Here is a 19,474-nt window from a genome sequence, read left to right on the forward strand (position 1 = left end):
GCAATTGACCCCTTGAACAGTTGGACTCCAATGACAGACCTAAAAAAAATTCTTTGTTTTTTGCACATTGCAAGTTGCAGAAATCTTAGCGATCTGTTGTACCTTGGAGATTAAGATATATGGAGATTTGTATGTTTGTGTGTATAACCCAATGGTGGAGCCTCCATTTATCTCAGATGAAATTCAGCAAGAAAATAATTGAAAAGCATCAATATTACTGATGTTAAAACAAATTACAGGTGTGGTGGTGCATTCCACATCCCCACCCTGCCCTTTCCAGGCTGCAGTATGAGAAATACTTATTCATGACAACAGGATGACAGCTACTGTCATCAATTTAAATTGTGGAAATAAGAGCAATTTAATCTGTATCACTTAAATTATTATTTGTAACATGCAGAAGAGATGAAAAATAATCCATGGAAAAGCACTCAATTTTAATGCTTAATGGACCAAAGGCTACTTTTAGTTATGCCAGTGTAAGCCAGTTGGCAGAATTGGGGCTCTCTCAGTGTAACAGAACAGAATCCGTCTGTAAATTTACCTCTTTAATAAATAAACCAGGTAGCTCACAAAAGTAATCTTTATAATGGCAAACTCAGTTGTGCTGGCTTCTTTTGCTTGCATTGTACACTAAATAGCAATACACAAAATCTCTTATTTAGAGCTCGATTTCATGCACAGACCCCATTTAAGAAGCCTGTATTACTTTACATCAAAACCATAAGTGAGACAATTTGCCAGAGATGACAGTCGGGTTCCAAAGCAATTACATCCAAAGATTTGATTTCGTCACGGTATCGGATCTGCCTGTAGCATAAGAGGACAAATTTTAAATATCTGTGAGGAACCAGTGCAGTTTATGATTGTTGCTCTGCGGGACTTGCGTTTGTAAACTCTGTCCGTACACGCTGAGCCACCTGCAAATGCACCTTAAGCCCTTTCTCTGTCGGAAGGCGGTGATTTAGGCTCGTAAATGTCCGCAAGAACAGGACAGCGAGCACTTGATTTCATATTGCTGCAGTAGCTCACTTTTACATCCGAAGTAGCACTGGTTGCCGAGCGGTACGTGCAGCCCGTGTCCGTGGTCTCGGCGAAACGCGGCGTTTTCACTCGGGGAGCACCTCCCGCACGGAGGGTTTAACCCGACCTATCCGCGGTACTTCCCGCTGGGAAATGCGGGCTCCTGGCTTTCGCCGGCCATGGGTGGGACCGACCTGCCTGCCCCATCCCTGCCGGGAGCGCCCTACCTGCGGCGGGCGGCGCAGGAAGGGGGCGGCGCGGCGGGGCGGCGGTTCCGGGCACGTCGCGTTCCTCGCCCCGGCACCCGCCGCGCCCATGGCCGCTCCGCAGGAGCCGCTGCTGCCCCCAGGTGAGGCCGGCGCCGGGGGGAGCCGGGTGGGAGGGCGGGGATGCCCCGGGGGCGGCGGCCGCTGCCGAGCCCCGGCGGGCCGGGACAGGCGATGCGCGGGGTGCGGCCCGCGGCTCCCGGGAGCCAGGTGAGGAGCGCGGACCCGGCCGGGCTGAAAAGAGTTCTTAAGTTTCTCCCTTCCCCCTCCGCTCACGCCAGTTAAGTGTGGTAATAATTTATCGTGTGCTCTGCTGATGTGATTTAATGTAGCTTGTCTTGTCAAGCCTGCTCCGGTATTTAGCGTGTACGTTAGTTTGCGCTAGTTTAACAGCGTGTTCAAAATACCTTTTTAAAATACAATTTCTTAGAAGCCCAGAGCTCGGGTGGCTACGAAGTCCACGTGCATTAACTTACATAGTAATGGTAATGGTGCAAATGACTTTTAAGTCCCTCACCTCTGGTGTGCATCATCACAGATTTTTCCATGGCTATCTGCTCAGACAGGGACAAAGTTTTGAGCAGTTGACGTAAACAAAAATGCACAAGTGCTGATGGACCTGGGCTTTTCAGGGTGCTGAATATTCTAGTATATTTTGCCATATCCTCCTATTCAAATCTACAATTCATATGTCTGTAGTCAAAGCAACATTTTTATTTGTGTTTAATCAAAGAGTTCATCTCCATGAGCAACATTAGTATTAGAGTGATTACTTGTTTAAGTTGTGCTAAGTTAAGTTATTAATGTGTTTGCCCAGCCTTGGTGTGGAAAAGGTCTTACATGCATGGCTGAACTATGTAACTACAGCCGATCTGAGGTGCTTCACTCACTACTCACAACACAGTCAAGACTGTGTTGCAAGTAAAACTGTAACAGAGGAGAACACTGTCTCTGCTGCTTGGTGTTTTGTGACCCCCCTCCTGCTTAAATGTCAAAATCCTGAGGTCTCTAAAACTCGCTTTCAGACTTCCTTCCAATGCAAGGGTGAAAAGCAGAAAAACTGTTTGCACTGGTACGTGCAGAGCATTGCATCCCCCTTATAGCAGCAGTATTGGGCAGAATGAAAAGGTGGGCATTGGTGCAAGTCTGCTGCTCTTCTTGCAGACTGGTCATACTGGGTGGGCCCTGGCAGAGCTGTATGCAGGTGCTGTGTGGCAGAAATGAACCTGAGGAGCAACCACTGAACCTGATTTATGTCTGTCCAAGTCAATGTGCACATGGTGATTTATGTCCATCTAAGTCCACTCTCTCGTGGCTCCCTGCAGAAGTGTGGGGAAGTAAATGTGGTCCGGTGTCCATATCCTGTCGGGGTGAGTACAGTGGTAGTGATTTAGTGAGGGATCCCAGGTAATGTTGTTATGAAGCTGTCTGTCAAAGTAACCATGAAATCAGACAGTCAGTCAGATGATACCTTCAGTTCCTGTTGGCCTTTCAGCATGCAAAGCTGTGCATGGTTTGCATCTGAGATAAACACAGAACTTTGCTCCCTACTGCTTTGTACACCAGCACAGCTCTGTGACATGAGCTGTGGAATGCTGGGGCAGATACGTGTGGGAAAGAGAGAAAGGACATTCAAATTGCCTTATTCACAATAAAATATCAGGTCTGTGTTATTCAGATTATCTGCCTGCTATGAGTGGTCAACAAGACCCTGGTGAATCATCTGCAGCCCAAAATGTGGAGTCTTTAATCTTAGGTGCAAATATTCATACACTTACATGCCACTTGCAAAAAAAAACAGGGACTTGGTAGTACTCTGCAACCTAAACAAAACAATGGAAATTACTATTCTTCATAAAGAACTATTAAATAAATGGAAGCAATTGAGGTATAGGAAATGAAATACAATTTTAAAATCTTCAGGATGGATGCTAAGCAAGAAAGATGCAGATTCTCATGACTGGGTGTTTATGTGTAAGACCTAGAAAGCAGGATTGAGAGGTACCAGCCTTGTACCCCATCACCTCTTGACCACCCACACGTGGGTCTGTCAAATCCTCGTTTCAAATGCCTGTATTCCCTGAGCTTCTCCGATTTTTCAGTGCTTCCCTTTGGATTGTGGAAAGTAAGTTACCAGTGTTAAAATGCACCTTGGTGGTGTCATGGAGATGTAACAACAGAGAATAGAGGACAGAGCCCTTACATAGCTAAGTGAAGTTCACCAAAGCATGGACGTTCTGTGGGGTCTGCCTTCACCTGCCTCAAGGCTCCGCTTACATGGGAAAAAGGAAGTTCTGGGGGTTGTTTTGTTTGTTTGGCAGGTTGCTTTTTTTTTTTTTAAATTCATCTAAGAATCTGTAAGGAGGAGCTGAAAGGCCTCCAGAATAAACCAACAATAAGATGCATGCTTTGCCACTGGCTTTGAGTGGAAAAACGGTGAGACCAGGGATGCCTGGGCTGGCCTTCTTCCCTAGAGTCTTTCTTTGGCTCCCAGTACCTCCTTGGTTTTCAGCTTTCCTTTACTGGATGGGCCTCTCTTTGCCCAGTTCCTCTGCAGCTTTCCACTGCAGTTCCCACTAGAAGCCTCTATTTTTGGCCCTACCCTGAAGCAATGTTTTATTGTATTTTCCCATGTCCCGGTGACTCTCAACTTCTCTGCATTTGAGAGTTTGTGCTGACTGTGCTGCTGGGCAGGCTTTATCCAGAACATTTTGTTAATACCATGTTTCTGGAGCAGGGATTTCATATGTACCAAAAAAGACATCAGAACATAGGGGTTTAGTTAGTTAGTTTTTTTGTTTTCTTCTTCTGCATATGGCTTCCTAATTTGCAGTGTGAACAATGCTCAACTGGAGTTTCATAGGCCCCTGCCTTTTTAAAATATGCAATGTGCAAAGACTCTGCTCAGCCCTTGTCATCTACCCCTCTGATCATGTGCCACCTGCCTGGACAATGCCTGTGGATTTCCTGGGGGCTCTAGCACGGAGAAGGGCTTTATGTGGAATCTCAGGGACACCCTGGAACTGCTGCTGGTGGGGCTGCCTCACAGAAGCAGGAGAGAGAACAACTCTGTCCTACTGCTGCCACCTTTTTTATTTTCAGTTTATTGTGCTGTCTTGCATTGGTTATTGCTTCAGCTTGTTCTGTCGTATGTTGCAGCTGAAAACTTAATGTTACTTGCAGTAAGTGACTTTTAGAGTAAGAGTGACAAAAATAAATATCTTACCACATAATTTAAAATGTTTTTCAATTTTTGAAAGCATTTGTTCTTATCAACAGAAGAGATTTCTGAAAAATATGTCAGGATGATATTAAATTATAGGAATAATTTTGTGAATCCTGTCTTCTGTATGAGATTTGTTCCACATTCTCAGTGCACTTGTGGTCAGTATCCCACTAGTATTTGTCAATTTAGCCATTGATGCAGAGGGATCAACATTTTCTGATTCACCTGCAGGCACTTTGAAGATACATGTTTTGATTCTCTTGATATTAATATAGTTGAATTTTACTGTTCTGTAGTATACAAATAATAAACATTTTGCACAAATATTTTTAATTAGTGTTTTCAATTTTCTATTGTAATCTGGTGTTCATTCTGGTATTAATTTTTGTTGTAGTGGGTATGTTAGTTTCCTGTTTGAATTATTTCTTTGAGGAAAAATTTCAATGCTGTCAACAGGAGAACAGAACTTAGCTTTTAGAAAATTTACTGAATTTTAGTATTTATTGCTGTCATGTTTTGTGATTTTTTTCACAAAAGATAGTTTGAGACTTTAGTTGAAGTCTGTCTTTTGTTAGGTTAGAGTTGGGTGTCCTTATTACACCTAGTTTCTAATGTCTGTGCTAGTTGTTCCGACATTTTCCAGTTTGTCATGTTTTCTTGTGGAAATATGACATAATTCATGTAATGGCTGTATAGTTATGTTTTACCTTAGTCAAGCAAAGAAGCAAAATACGAATTGGCAGAAATACTTGAATGACTATGCAGTGATAAAGTTTTCTTCTTTCCAGCAGATCATGCAGCAAAAGAGCCAGTGGAGGATACGGATCCAAGCACTCTTTCCTTAACAATGGTATGTGTTTCTGGTCTAGCTCTCTATGGTTATGTTAGCATTCAAGGATGCTAACTCACACAAGATTTTGCTTATCTGTAGGACTGCAAAAAAATGTTAATAAATTAACTAATGCACTCAAAGTGTAAATAAAACTACCAACAGGTGCATCAGCTAAACTGGATGGTATTATCAGCAGAGCTGTCCATGGATAACATCCAAAGGCTGTGGCAGTGACATCTCTTTAATTTAAAAAAGCCCCAGCAACTGAGAAAAATTAGTGCTGACATTCTTCTGTCTACATAGTTTGAATGGATAAAATAACCCACTTAGGGCTTAAAATTTTAACACTGCTAAGCTATTATTGCTTCCTGTAGCTGATTGGAAGTCATGGAAGGGTAGGATCCAAGAGCGGTGCCTTAGGCAGACCCGGCTGAGCCTGGGAGGGACCAAACCGCGCCCTCTGGTGCTCGCTGGCACACGAGCACCGCTTGTGTCGGGATCTCAAACACCCCAGGCTCCTGCCCAGCTGGGAGTAATAGGAAATTCTGTGAAAACATTTTAAAATGGGGCTTTCTGTAAAAGCCACGCCTATTTTCACGTAAGGGTGAGGGCCATAGGGAAGGAGGTAAATATCAGATATAATAATAAGTTATGTCATGCCCAGGAATCAATAGCTTCTCCTTAAACTCAGTAATATTAGCTTCCTATTGCTTCTTAATCAGCTATGTAAGGTTAGAGCAGAAGGGGAAAATATTTCTTTTTATTTCGATGCAGTAACATTTTATTAAAAGCTTAATCTGCTAAAAGAGAATTTGCAGTCATGTCTGTTCCTCCTGGCATGCCTTACATTTTCAAGATTATCTTGCTACTTCAGTACAAAATTTATTTTCCGAAACTCTGCTTTTTCACTAAAAATAGCTTTAAAAATACTGAAGCAAAGGAGCAATCTTTATTGCTTGTTCAAGTGCTAATGAGCAGTGCTGGTAGCATCTCAGTTTCCCACAGAAGAGTGTTGCTGTATCTGATGGTGAACAGATCAGCTAGTAGCAATTTGATAGATACAATTATAATTATGCACTTACAAAAGTACATAAAGAAGGAGCATATAAATACTCTTTCCTTCCCCAGCACAATTGCACTCAAAATAATAAACATCTGTGTTTCTTGCCTTTTTGTGACAGACAGAAAAATATCCTGTCCAAGACACAGGAGTACCTAAAGGTAGGTATTGTGAATTTTGTCTGTTCAGATATCATTGATTGATCTGTTGCTATCCTCAATAAAACCAGTGGTGTTACCCAGCAGATTAAAATACTCATACTTTTTGCTACATATTTGTGTTTTAAATGTAATGCCCTCATTATTTTTGAGGTGAGTTTGGTGTGTATATCTAACTTTTGAAATTTCCTTCCAAAGTTTAGTTTTGATCTTAAAATCACTCTAAAACTATCATCAGAAGACCTGGGTTCTTGATCTGAAAGGAAAATACAGTGGTGCCATTGAAAGACAGGGTTCAGACAACAGATGTTAGAGACATCATAATGTTAGATGGTGACTTTGAAGGGACTACCAGTACCTTCATGTTGTTAGAAATAAAATCAAGAAATAACTTTCAGTTCTTTTGCCTCTGACTGCATTCCCAGCCTTATAAACAGTTCAGCTTTTTGTGCCATCTTTTACCTTCAGCTGGTGTTAATACCATCTACTGGGAGTGTACTATTAGGTCTACTCTGCACAAGTTCCTGCCTCTCCTTGCTGAAAGTGGAGTGAAGGAGTGCAGGTTCTGAAGAAAATACATGGATTACACAGTGTGAATATCCTCCTTATGTTTCCTTGAGGTGTGGGGTGGGTTTTTTGTTGTCACCCCAGGCTTTGCCATTGAGTTTTGTCCAGGGAATGCACTGGCAGGGGCTTGTTTGAGGAGCACTCTGCAGGTAGTGTGTTCTCCATCCTGTGTTGCACAGCAGGTCTGCAGTGGGACAGCCACAGGAAACCAGGCTTGTCACAATGGAAACTTGTGCTGAGGAGTGGGAGCATTGGGGTTAAAGAAAAGTTGGGGATTATTCTGGGGCTTGAGAAAGCCAGGCAGAGGAAATGAGGACTCTTCGGAAGTGTTGCTCAGCAGGGAAAGATCATGTGGGATGAAGACTATTTGAAGTCATAAACTAGTTTCTGTTTATTTGCAGGCAGGTGGTTTGGTCCTTCAAAATTGTTTATTAGCACCAAAGCAATTACATTAGAACATTCTTTTCTATGTTCTGTTTTTTATTTCACCTATGACATTAGATCCTCCTCAAAATTAATAAGTTCCTAAATTTCAAATTTGCCAGGGCTGTTTAAAGTCCAAAATTGCATATTCTAAATGCACGTAATTTAAAAAGGAAAGCTATGACATAAGTAGAAAGGTCAGCACTTTCTGTAAAAAGGAAGTGCACTTGGTTTATATTTAATTTTCATTTTTACTTCCTCTTACTAAGTGTAAGAAGATGTAATTACTAATATAGCTTGACATTTCCCCTTTAAAGCTGAATGGGATACAAATACCTCTTAGTATTCTGTTCATTTCTGTAAATTTCACTATTTCTCTGAGAATGGCTTTCCACAGTTATTTCTATAAAAATACAAACTTAGAAATATGAGTCTCTCAACTAAAATTGCAACAGATGTGCCAGTCTGATTCTGTATAACACACAATTATGTTTGTTTCAGATTTAATGTTTGAACAGACAGTACATTGGTGAGAGGGGTTGTCTGTTTCTTTTATTGGTCAATTAATTAATGGGCTGTTTTGGAGCCATAACTTATTAAAGTTCTTGGCACCCTGTACTGATTATGAAATAAAAGGGAGTTGAGGGAACTTCTTATCTTGCAGAGGTCGCCTTAGTGTTTGTCATGATTTGATAATAATTCTATTTCCACTCAAATATAGAACAAATTTCACACATCTCATTTCCGCAGGTTTGATGCCCATGCTTTGCATTTTCAGACAGCCTTTATTTTGGAGGGGACTTTTTTGGTGGTTTTTTTTTTTGGTGGTTTGTTTGTGGTGGTTTTTGGTGGTTGTTGTTGTTGATGTTATCGTTGTCTCTGGAAGTACAGTCACAAAGAATAATGATGACCCTCTACCAAACATTGACATCACTGGGGATGAAATATCTTCCAACAGTCTTATAAAACCAGAAAAAGAGAATAGTGATTTTTTGTTTCCTTTTTCTTGCAAGTGTAATGGTAAATTCTTTGATTCTTGAGTGAGTTAAGAAAATATTGCTTCTTTCTGTTATGTGATGATTCATAAAGGTAATAGAGGTTCTTCAGTGAGATCTTGACACTAAACAAATAATAAATGGAAACATACCAGCACTACAAATGTAGTCACCCCATGGAGCATTCTTGTGTGTAAAAACATGTAGAACATAATCCTTTTTAAGCTTGTGTTAATGGTTGGTCAGCATCTGACTTAGGGGACTTAGGCAAATAGTCTGATGAGGAGGACCTTACTAATCATGCAGAGTACACAAGGTCCACAAAGGGTTTATGTATCCTTTGTATCCCATTTTGAGGGCTGAAGTGATGCTTGAAAAGTTAGTAGAGTTTGTGCTGTACTAGGGAATGCTGTGCTTTTCAGTGGACTCCCAGGGCTGTTGATAAACACACTTTGAAATGGATTCTTTCAGTGCTTCAGCAAATTCCTGTGCAGTAGGAATCACCAGGATGAGTCCAGTTCACAAAGGGGCAGAATATAAGATAAATATTTATGCAGTACTTATTTTAACTGTCATTTTAAACAAAAACAAAAATTAGAGTGACTTGTGACATCTTCAGCATACTGTGTTCTATTGGTTTAGTTAATATTCTGTAGTCAGCTTTCTGAAAGAACAACATGACTCTTGCTTTAAAAATAGTGTGATGTTTGTTTAGAAAACAACTGTTACTCTAATATCTAATCTCTGTAAGGATTATATTTCTTCTCACACTCGTGCTCTGCATGACTGTTACAGACTCTGCTGACTTAACATTTTGGGCTTTTAATCTAGCAATTCCCAGTGTTTGCTCATGATATGGAGTTAAATTTTTTATATTAGACACCTATACTATAATTTCTGTTTGATAGTCTTATTTAAATTTGTGTGTGAGTGGAAGACCGGTGTTTCACACACTCTTTGCCTTAGATGAGGAATACCTAACAGATCAAGTTACTTTGGAAATTGCATCTGTGAACATCAAGACCCTCACATCAGATTCTGGCCTAATACAACAGGTAAGAAAAATTATACTTGATTGTGAACTAAGTTACTGCTGTTAATTCAGTAAATGTGTTAACAAATAAGTATATTTTCAGACTATATCTGGAGACCACAAAAGTATTCAGTACAACAGACCGGAAATTTGCTTTCTTTTCATGAGTTCAATAAAGGGGGCTTTTGTGAAGAAGAGCAAAAAGAGAGATTATTTTATCATTAACATGTACTTTTTAGTTTGAATAGGTTTTGATCAATGTATAGATGTTCTGAAGAAGAGCCAGCAAAGTGTTAAAGCTTTGTCATGCATGCTGTCCCTCTGATGAAAATATTTCCTGGTGAAAATAAAGCCAGGCAGAGAAGAAGTGAAGAAGTAAGAAGGAATCCTAGATTTTGTCTTTAGGGAGGCATTAGATGGTTTTGCTTTGATTTTGGGACACTGCACTTCCCATAGTTGAAACATTGTCCACTTTTTGTGACACCTTTCATTGCCATAGGAAAGGCAATGTTGAGTGACTCCCATGCTCCATGGTTATCATTTTCAAGTGAATGTTTTTTGCTGAATTTCAAATTGATTCTCTTTGGGTTGAGCAGAAAACTTGGAGAAGATAAATGAATAAGCATTTTCCAGCAAGATGAAGAATTAAAAGGAGTTCCTAATGCCAGAGTCCCAGCTGAATTCCATCAGAAACATGTGTTTGGTATGCATTTCACAGATGATGGAGGTAACTGTTCCTTCCCATCATCAAGAAGAGAGCATTTGTTGGCAGCTTAGAATCACTATAAAGATAATTCAGTGTATTAGGGTAGTAATGGTTCCACGGAGCTGGAAAACTTTCTGCTTACCTTCAGACTGTACACAAGTGTATGGCTTTGATTAGACCTGTAGAGGATGATTGGCTCTTCATTGTGGGCAAAAAATATTCCTGCTTAATGCCTTCATTTCCCTGGCAGTAACACTACATTGTCTTATTGCAATTACATTACAAGAAAATGATCTTGAATAAACCTGAGTGCATCTGACTTGATAAATTGGATAATGACTGATCAGTAAAAATAGGAATTTTGAAAACAGATGTATGGCACAGGTAAGTATCACTGCTTTTCTTTATACTTTTTGCAGTACTCCCCACTCTTATTTTTTGTGCCTCATAAGGCATGTATAATGACATAAAAGCACTTAGGCATTGGCTTTCACAGTAAGGTTTGAACTTCAATGAATTGATAAAGTCTGAGAAATTAAGTTCAGGATAGCAGTTAAGTGAACAGTATCTGCTTTTCTTTTGTTTTTGTTTGGTTTTAGTGTGGATTTTTTTTTTAAATTTGCTTATTTGTTTCTTTTGAAGTAGATCTCTGGGGAGGCTGAGGTGTCCTGGGAAGTTCCTCGTTCTCCACAATGAGTTAGTCTTCTGAGAATCTGCTCCTTGAGGCTCAGTAATAACATTCTGCCTTTTTAAGGCATTTGTGGGAGTGGAGACAATTACTATAATCAGGAACTTCAGATTTAATTTTTTAAATTTTTTTTTTAACTTTGTGTGCTCGCATGTTGCCATGAAGGCCAAGTTTGTGTTTTAAAAGTGCTGTCCAGATAAAGCTGTCGTGGTACAAAAGTAAACTGCTAGAAGGTAATGACAGGGCTTATTCAGTTGCAATTGGCATGTGCAGTGTTAGATCTCTCTTGAGCAGACAGCAGACATTTTGATGTTGCATGTGTGGTCTTGCAGTTTTCAGGGAGTAAAGAAACACTGAAAACAGTATGCAAATTTTTCCTCTCTTAACCAAGTCTGTAAATATTTTGGAGAGAGTTCACCTTCTTTATAATTAGATCATGAATGCGTGCAAGTTCACCACAGCAACTGAAATTGCCTGTATTCTATTTTTAGTGGATTTCTTGGTAAAGAAGGTGTAGCAGGTAGGACTAGAGTATCTTATTACACTATATTGTTACCCATACATTGACTTTTGTTTGTATGCACAACCTGCAAAATTAAGAAGCCTGCTGTTTCAGAAGAATGACACAATATAAAAAGATCAACAATACTTCTTCATTGCAGCTATCTAAGGGGAAAATCCCCTTCTACTTTCATCTTTAAATCCTCAACAGAAGAAAGCTATTTCACCTGGCTCCACACCTGCATAGTTAAAGTAAGGGCAGCTGCAGTTTCCCCGCAGTTCTACAATCAAGGGGCTGTCCTTTCAGTTTTTGGAGGTTGCTAACTAGTAGAATTTAAATGTTACATGTGTTACAGTCTCAGCTGCTAAGTAATTTTGTTATGTTTAATTAGCAGACAAAACATAATTGAGGGAATGTTAACCTCAAATAGGAGAGAGGGTTGGATGTGAGCCGCAAAAATATTCATGTCCACCTGTTGTCTATAAAAGCTTCCTATGTACGTGAAGAAGTTTGTAAAAAAATTTTCCACTTTGCCTAGATCAACAAAACAATCCCTTATGGCTGCTTGTTACAAAATTCTTGGTTTTTACATTGCAAAACATTTAAAAAATCTTCTAAATCAAACCATATGAATTGTTACATAACTTTTGGGTGTTTAAGAGAGAGTCAAAAGATGCAATGCTGTAGCATACCATTAATAAAAACACTGTAGTTCAGTGCATACAACCAAGAGGGCTGTTTTATGAACCAAAGCATGGCTGAAAAGACTGCAGATTGTTAGCAATTCCTCAAAACTGTATGTATGTTCCCTGTCTGACTTTACAAGTAGCTTGGGATTCTTTTAAGTAATCTTCTGCCAGTTGTAGATTAGTCAAATACTTATTCTGATGTTCAATTACATTGTTTTATTTTTACTTTATATTTGTTTTCTGCTTTGTAGCCAGAAGACAAAGACACACAAAACCATACTGACAAATCACTTTCAGGTAATATGTCAACTTTATTGTTCTCCATATTTTATTCCTAGCTTTTATTTCAAAGTGCTTTTTTAAAAACTGCTATTTGTCATAACAAATAACTGCCAGGATAATTAGTGCTTATAGAGCTAATTTCCTTACCAGTGTAATTTACAGTTTCCTCTTTTGTTTTAAGATGATGGTGATCAATAATGCAGATCATACAAAATATGCAACTTGGGCTTTCCAAATACATTTAGTACTACCACTGCCTTTGGAAGTGATGTGTAAATAGCTGTCAGGAGAGAGCAGAAGCTGGCAGTAGGCTGTGAGTGTTTATCCCATCATTTGTGTGAGTTCTGCTGGGGAGGGGTGGGTGTGTGTGTATGATATACAGTTCTTTTAGTCTAACAGTAAGAAACTGAGAGTTTCCTATTAGTAAGGCAGCTTGTCCTATCAGGTAGCATTAGGATCATGCAATTAGTTGGGTAGTGTTTGTCAGTGTCTAGCACAGGAGCACCTTAGAAAAGCAGGATTCTTTATGATGCTTTTGATATCTTCCAGATGGTATAGCACGAGAAGCAGGTTGGTTTAGTTTTGTTTACTTGTATCTGTGCCCTTTTACAGAGGTGTTTTCATTACCCCTTCTTCCCTGTTTCTACTGGGGACAAAGCTTACCCTGGCAACCCTGCCAGAGTAAATAAGATGAAATTCAGATAGAGTGCTCTCCTGCCCTGTAAGCTCAGCCAGAAATTTGATTGGATTATATTATATTCGTGTTACCTTGTTTGTATAAGTAAAGGTTGGCATGAATAAAGCAAGAAAGTTTTGTCTCACTTCAGCAAGTTTAGCATGCACAAGAAGAACAGAAGAGTTAACATCCTTATTCCTGTAGAGAACAGCTGCAAGGCCTGTGGAATACCTGTGAGCTAAGATGTCACCAGAATGTTTCCCTTTAACAGGGAATCTAAGTATTTGTATGAAGTTCTGTCTGCAGTGGTGTTGTTGCTGCACGTCCTAACTTGTTGAAAACTTCAGAAGTTGTCCTTGGCCTGCTAAAAAAACAATCTGATGAGCAATGGTACAAAACTAGCAATAGCCTGTTCCGTCTTTAAAAATAAAATAGAACATGCCTGCAGACATTATATTCTGGAATTTTCACACAATCTGACAGTAATTACTGAAAATAAATAATTGATGTTAAAAGAAAGAGCCACAAAATTTCACAAACAAAGAGCCTGAACAGATGCAGTTGTCCTTATGAGTAGGTGGCACTAACTACCAGATTTATTCTTTGCCAGAGATATAGTTCAGGCCTCTGATACAGCACTTGTAAATTGTGTGTCACTGTTTTCTGTTGTTTTTAATCAATCATTTGATTACTATCAGCCCTTTTTTCATAGACTTCAGTCTGAAGTAATACTAGCTACTTCCCTATTTCAAGCTGTACAATAAGGCTGGAGCACAGAAACTTTATGAAAAGCTTCTAGGCTGTGTCCACTATTTGGAGATACCAGATTCTCCCTGCTCTCAGAAAGGAGCAGGGAGAGTTAAGGTCATACCTGCAGCCAAAATGCTCAGACCATGTCCTGCACTGTTGCAGTGTTAAAGGTCTAGGTATTAGAGTTTGACTAGAGGTATGACTCAAACTAGTTTCTGTGTGGTTTAAGGGATATTAATATATAATATAGTCTGATAGCACCACATTGTTTCCAGTTTTGGGGGAGATGGTGTGTAGGAGATTTCTAAATGGCAATTTTCAGTATTTGATGCAGACTTTAGAACATATCACCACTTCTTTCCAGCAACTTGGTATTTTTGATTTTCTCATATAGAGGAGTATGCACTTTATTCCTTTTCATGATGTACATTTAAAATAGGCTTTGTTGGTAAAACAGGGACAGCTTTTATTGCATGAGCCCTTACAAAGCAATGGAATATATCTCCTTTTTTCATTGTGTTGAAGTACTAGATGTTAGCTGTATTTGGATCTGTCAGCAGAAATTCTCCTGGTGCACATATTTCATGTTGTTATGAAGGTAGCAGCTCAGAAATGCAAAACCTTTTCCTTCATTCTACAACACAGTTACACAAGATGCACAGAATGCACACATAATCCTGCTGGTGATGTAAGTGGGCATTATGGTATATTCAAGGAAGAGACATTGTTCCAAAAACAAAAAAGCAGACTGTCCTAGCTCACACACTGCGTTGAATCCTGCGTCTTTTCTGTAAAAGTATAAATATGGTACTTTCAAAACTACTGTCTTTTTGATTAATGCCACTTTTGATTAGAGTGTAGTGAAGGGAGAAGTTTTAGAAAGTTAATTTAATGAGTTATTCATGAGAAGAGGCATTGCATATCACTATTCTGACTTTTTCAGAAGGAATTCAAAGCTCAACCCTTTATGCTTTTAACATTTTGTTCCTGTGATACCACAGCAATAGATCCTAATTTCTTCCCATGTAATGGTTTTCACTGCAGATCTCAAGAAAACCTGCAAGGAAAATGTCACCTGCTCCTTGTGCTTATTCCGTGCACCAACCATCAGTGACATGCTCAATGATGAAGACTTGTTGTACACAGTGAGGCTAAAGCTGGATCCCTGCCATCCAACAGTGAAAAACTGGAGAAATTTAGCAAGCAAGTGGGGGATGACTTATGATGAATTGTGTTTCCTTGAACAAAAGCCCCAAAGTCCCACCTTGGAATTCTTGCTACGGAATAGTGACCGGACTGTGGAGCAGCTGATTGATCTCTGTAAATTTTATAAGAGAATTGATGTTGTAAAAGTGCTGCTGAAATGGGTGGAGGAGGAATGGCCCAAGAGAGGGAACAGAACTTACCAGAATGACTTCTAGGTCAAAGAAAGTCGTTAGTCTGTATGTGTTAAATGCTGGCTACCACTCATACACTGGAAGTTTCCCTTGCAAGAGAGAGAAAGCCTGTACTGAGGGTTTGTATACTGTGTAAGCTTTACCTACTGTATACACAATGTAAGCTTTATGCCCGCAGGGTTGCAAAGATAACCTTCCAAAAGTGGATGGAATCATCCAGGTTGTGTTCTTGAGTCTGCAAATACCTTCAGTTTCTTTGCTGCTGTTCGCAGCCTTCCTAAATAGAAAAGGACTGAAAAGGCCAGACTGCTTGTTTTACTGCAACAGTTGTGAACCATATCAGTTGTGTGCTGTTGTTACTGGGAAAGCCACAGTTAGAAGGCAAGTCTCTTGGCCTTACTGGCAGCCCTTCCACAGTTTTGTATGTTCTACCTAGTAGAAGATGAGGTGGAATCTTTTTCTTCCTTTTTAGTTGTTTTTTAAGCTTTGTGGCACTGTTTTTGGCACAGGAACACCTCAGTGTTCCAGGCAGCAGTTTGGGTCTGAATGTTACAATTAACTGACGATTCAACATCAGATTTGAGCAAATTAAGTCTCTTCTATGAACAAGAGTAGACATTAAACAATAACAGATGTTAAAATAATTACTCACATGCTACTACATCATAGGCTATATATTTACTCTTAAGAGAAATCATGCAATTCAGAGAGACTTTTCAACCCATAACCTTTAGGGGCCAAAAAAACCAATTAAAAGGTTCTATGCTTAAAATTGCTTTCCAAAGGTTTAAAGACAGTGTACACTCTGAGTGCAGATATCAAATCCCTCTCACTTTGCAGTGTGAGATGATGGCACCACAGGGTATTGTTAGTATTGACTGTAACTTCTTTTTCCACAGGCTGTGGTTTTCTTTACAGTTCTGTGTGTTGGCCTACTTTCTGTCCTTCCCCAAGACAGTTGTAGTCTTGTGTGAAACTAGCACTATATATTGATTAAAGCCACTCTAATAGAAAATGAACAGCTGAATTCACCTACAGCCCAGGTGGATGGTTATTAAAGCACTTACAGTGGTTTAGATTGATTTTTTTAAAGGATTTTGATTGTCTGAATTATACTGTTTACATTTAAAATGTTTCAGAATTGGCCTTTTTTCCACCATTCTTCTGACATCTCAGACAATGTAGTATGTACATAGGTGTATATACCCAAGCACTGGTCAAGATGTGGGGCAAAACTAGAACGGGGTGCAGGTTGATACTGATTACTTTTCTTGAGTAGAAATAATAAGAATTAGTAGCAAAGCTGAGGGAAGTCTAATGCTGTAGGCTGAGTTTCTTACTGTAAGAGTTTGAAAAGTGACCTCTAGTAATACCTTACTATAGATATTGAGTGATATGGTTAGAGAGGAGCTAGAAGTAAAGACTAACATTTTCATGTCAGACACTTGTTCTGGACTGACATAAAATTAGCTTTATTTTAGTGACTTCAAGAAGCTGAAAGTCTTGTTTCGGGATAAAGAAATTGACCTAAATTTGAGGTTTGAATTTTTAATTTTTTTAGAAAACACTGGAATTTGTAATGAATTTTTTGAACCAGTCCTCAAAAAAAGCTGCTACTCTTTAGAACTCTAGTTTTCTAGCTGTATTTTAAGGAGAAATTTTACTGCTCTGTCTTGTTGGGGCTGGAGTTCAAGCATTTAATGGTTCTCTTCTAAGAGTCATCTGTTTCCCAACAGATGTCTGTCAGCTCATAACTTTTGCAAATAATCTTCTTTCTTGAGTTACATGCTCTAGATTCAGCTTTGGGGACTATTGCTGTGGCTGGGCTGCCTGCTGCTTTCAAGTCCTGCAGGGGCATCCAGTGCCAATGTGCAAATAGCTCATAATGCAGCTTGTCCAACATAATTCCCATACCTTGGGCTAACTGCATGCAGGATTTAGCATCATATGTCCGTGTGTTAAGTTGTTCTGAGTGATGAGTGCTGGCATGTATGCACACAGCTTTTCCCTCCCATAACATACCACAGGTATATCTGTGTGGTATTTATGCTGTGCTTTGGTAGATCCAGACCAGCTAGGAGCTGGAATCCTCACCTAAGAATCAGAATGGGAATATGAAATGGTGCAGTAGCATTCCTGAATCAATGTTTTCAACTGAAATCTACCCCTTTTCCTGATTTCTGGGTAAAACCTGTAAAATTCTGAGGAAACTCTGATGTCTTGTGAAGATGAGTTTGGTCCCTTGAAGCTCTTCAAGAGTCAATGTCAGATGCAAGAGTTCATGTTGGATGGAAATAAAGCTGCTTCTGAGAGTTCATAGGTAGATTCTGTATAAATTCAGCTCTGATGGTTGAAAATGTTAGCCTTAAACTTCACCACACACTGGATTACTCATTACTATACTTGAAATACCTTTTTTCTTCCTTGTATGGCATAAATGGAGATGTACACACTCTTTGTTTAGTTTTATATCTGTTTACAAGATATTGGTTCTGAGTGTTCAATTTATTATGTCTTCTGTTTTAATGTGTACTATTTTTAGAAGAAATATAGTTGTCAATGTTTGATTTTATTGTATTTGTTTTTATTACAGCTAGGAAAAACTGCCGTTTTCCTTCTCACCAGTCATCTTGGAATTACTGAACTATCAATTGTTCTGTGTAAAAAATACCTTATATATGAAATTCATGATGCCTTAAAACATTTACATTTGCAACACCTACTGCTGTTGAAGAAAGGAAGATGCAATTTTTAAAATATTTTCCATATGAAAAATGAGTTTTGATGAGATGATGAACAGAAACTTGTAGCTGAGTTACTGACTAAGAGGTATGAAACATGTATGGGGTGAACTTTTCCTGAATTAATAATCAGTCTGATACTGGACACTAAAAAGGCTCTACTAGGCTATTATTTGTTCCATCATTTCCTTCTCCTATTCCTGTATAAGACCTATTCTCCCTTCAGTGATTTCCAGTTCTTTGCCTGCTGTCTCTGTGCCTGCAGGATGATCAGTGGCCTTTGCAACCCGTTTTGGCTTCTATGAAGCTGGCCAAACCACTGTATTATTTCATTCCTGTAAGCTTATCTAAGATAAAATGAGCTTAATAACTGTTCTTCAGTGACAAAGTTACAGTGCTGTGCTCCAGGAGAGCCTAGTTTTCCTGTGGGGACAACTGTGGGTGTCCCCAGCAAAATGGTGACAGGGTCCAGAAAGCCTTACTCTCTGCACATACTTCCTTTGGATCTGTGGAGAGGAATGCAGGATGGGTTTGGGACTGTCCTTTGGAACCTACCACAAAGGATAGGCATAGTCAGCATGGTCCCAGATGCTTGCTTCAAAATAACTTGTACAGAAACTGTAAGCCAAAGGTTATTCCTGAACCAGTACTGAAAAAAAGAGAGCTGCAGCTTGGTCTGGGCAGTGCTTTGTGCACCAGACTACATATTTTTCACTGTCTCAAAAAGCCTCCCACAGTTCCAAGTCAAGCTGTTAGCAAGAGGAAAGAAATGTAAATTCTGCCTTATGGTTCTTTAAGCTAGGGTAGCACTCTTGACTTGTGGTCAGACATAGCTGGAAATTATTTGTCAGACAGAAGAATTGTTTAAACAAGGTCAAAGAAAGTGCATGGCATTTATAATAACTTAAAGAGCAGCCTACTTGTGTAATTTTTGCAGCAGATCATGTTCTTCTGTCGATGAAGGCAAAGCAATTAGTTATTCATAACTACTTTCAATATATCTTGTGAATTTTAAATTTTGGCTCAGTTTTGCACAGAAGGGCAGAGCACCATTAAATGACGATGTGAGCTTGTTGCTTGTTTTGACAGAAAAGTGCTTTTCCTAGTCCCTGAGTTCAGCTAGTCTTGATTCCATGGCTAAGGTTAGTTGGCCTTAAGTGGATAGGGAAGGTATGGATCAGGTCAGACAGGCTGAATTTCAGCAGTGCTAAAAGAACTTACTTTGAGAGGTGCAGTTGGTAGCATCTGCCTGTATTTTGGCCAAGGACTGGGACTGACTCCATCTTACAAGGAACTTAACTGACCCCCATGAGGTGAGAATCTGACAGAAACTGATGGCAAAGAGAAGTAGACAGCTTTGGGAAAGGTTTGCTGTACCCTCTGTTAGGGGCAGAGGGGCAGTTAACAACTGGGCATACTCACTAGCTTGGTCTCAGTATTTTGCCTTTGTAAAACAGTGA

The 19,474-nt window shown here is 39.5% G+C and overlaps 1 protein-coding gene across 2 annotated transcripts; it reads left to right on the forward strand.

Annotated features, from left to right (window-relative positions):
• Window positions 1-801: 801 nt before the first annotated feature.
• On the forward strand, window positions 802-17,840 carry EDARADD (EDAR associated death domain). Of its 2 annotated transcripts, none has more exons than XM_039707053.1 (6): window positions 802-1,372; window positions 5,304-5,365; window positions 6,529-6,568; window positions 9,517-9,605; window positions 12,420-12,465; window positions 14,921-17,840. In XM_039707053.1, exons 1-6 carry the CDS (start codon window positions 1,177-1,179, stop codon window positions 15,295-15,297), a joined length of 810 nt encoding a protein of 269 aa, XP_039562987.1. In that variant the 5' UTR covers window positions 802-1,176; the 3' UTR covers window positions 15,298-17,840. The 2 variants fall into 2 exon arrangements, with proteins under 2 accessions (XP_039562987.1, XP_039562988.1); XM_039707054.1 differs by having other exon boundaries at window positions 803-1,372; window positions 5,307-5,365.
• The last annotated feature ends 1,634 nt before the right edge of the window (window positions 17,841-19,474 follow it).

Source organism: Passer montanus, unplaced genomic scaffold (genome assembly GCF_014805655.1).
Source record: "Passer montanus isolate IOZ18808 unplaced genomic scaffold, ASM1480565v1 scaffold2, whole genome shotgun sequence".
In the NCBI taxonomy this organism is placed as follows: domain Eukaryota; kingdom Metazoa; phylum Chordata; class Aves; order Passeriformes; family Passeridae; genus Passer; species Passer montanus.

Bases quoted from the DNA above. Each gene is read 5' to 3' on its own strand.
- EDARADD (XM_039707053.1), top strand. From the start codon at position 1,177: ATGCGGGCTCCTGGCTTTCGCCGGCCATGGGTGGGACCGACCTGCCTG. The intron at 6,569-9,516 runs GTAGGTATTGTG...TCTTTGCCTTAG, and splicing joins AGACACAGGAGTACCTAAAG to ATGAGGAATACCTAACAGAT. The intron at 9,606-12,419 runs GTAAGAAAAATT...TCTGCTTTGTAG, and splicing joins ATTCTGGCCTAATACAACAG to CCAGAAGACAAAGACACACA.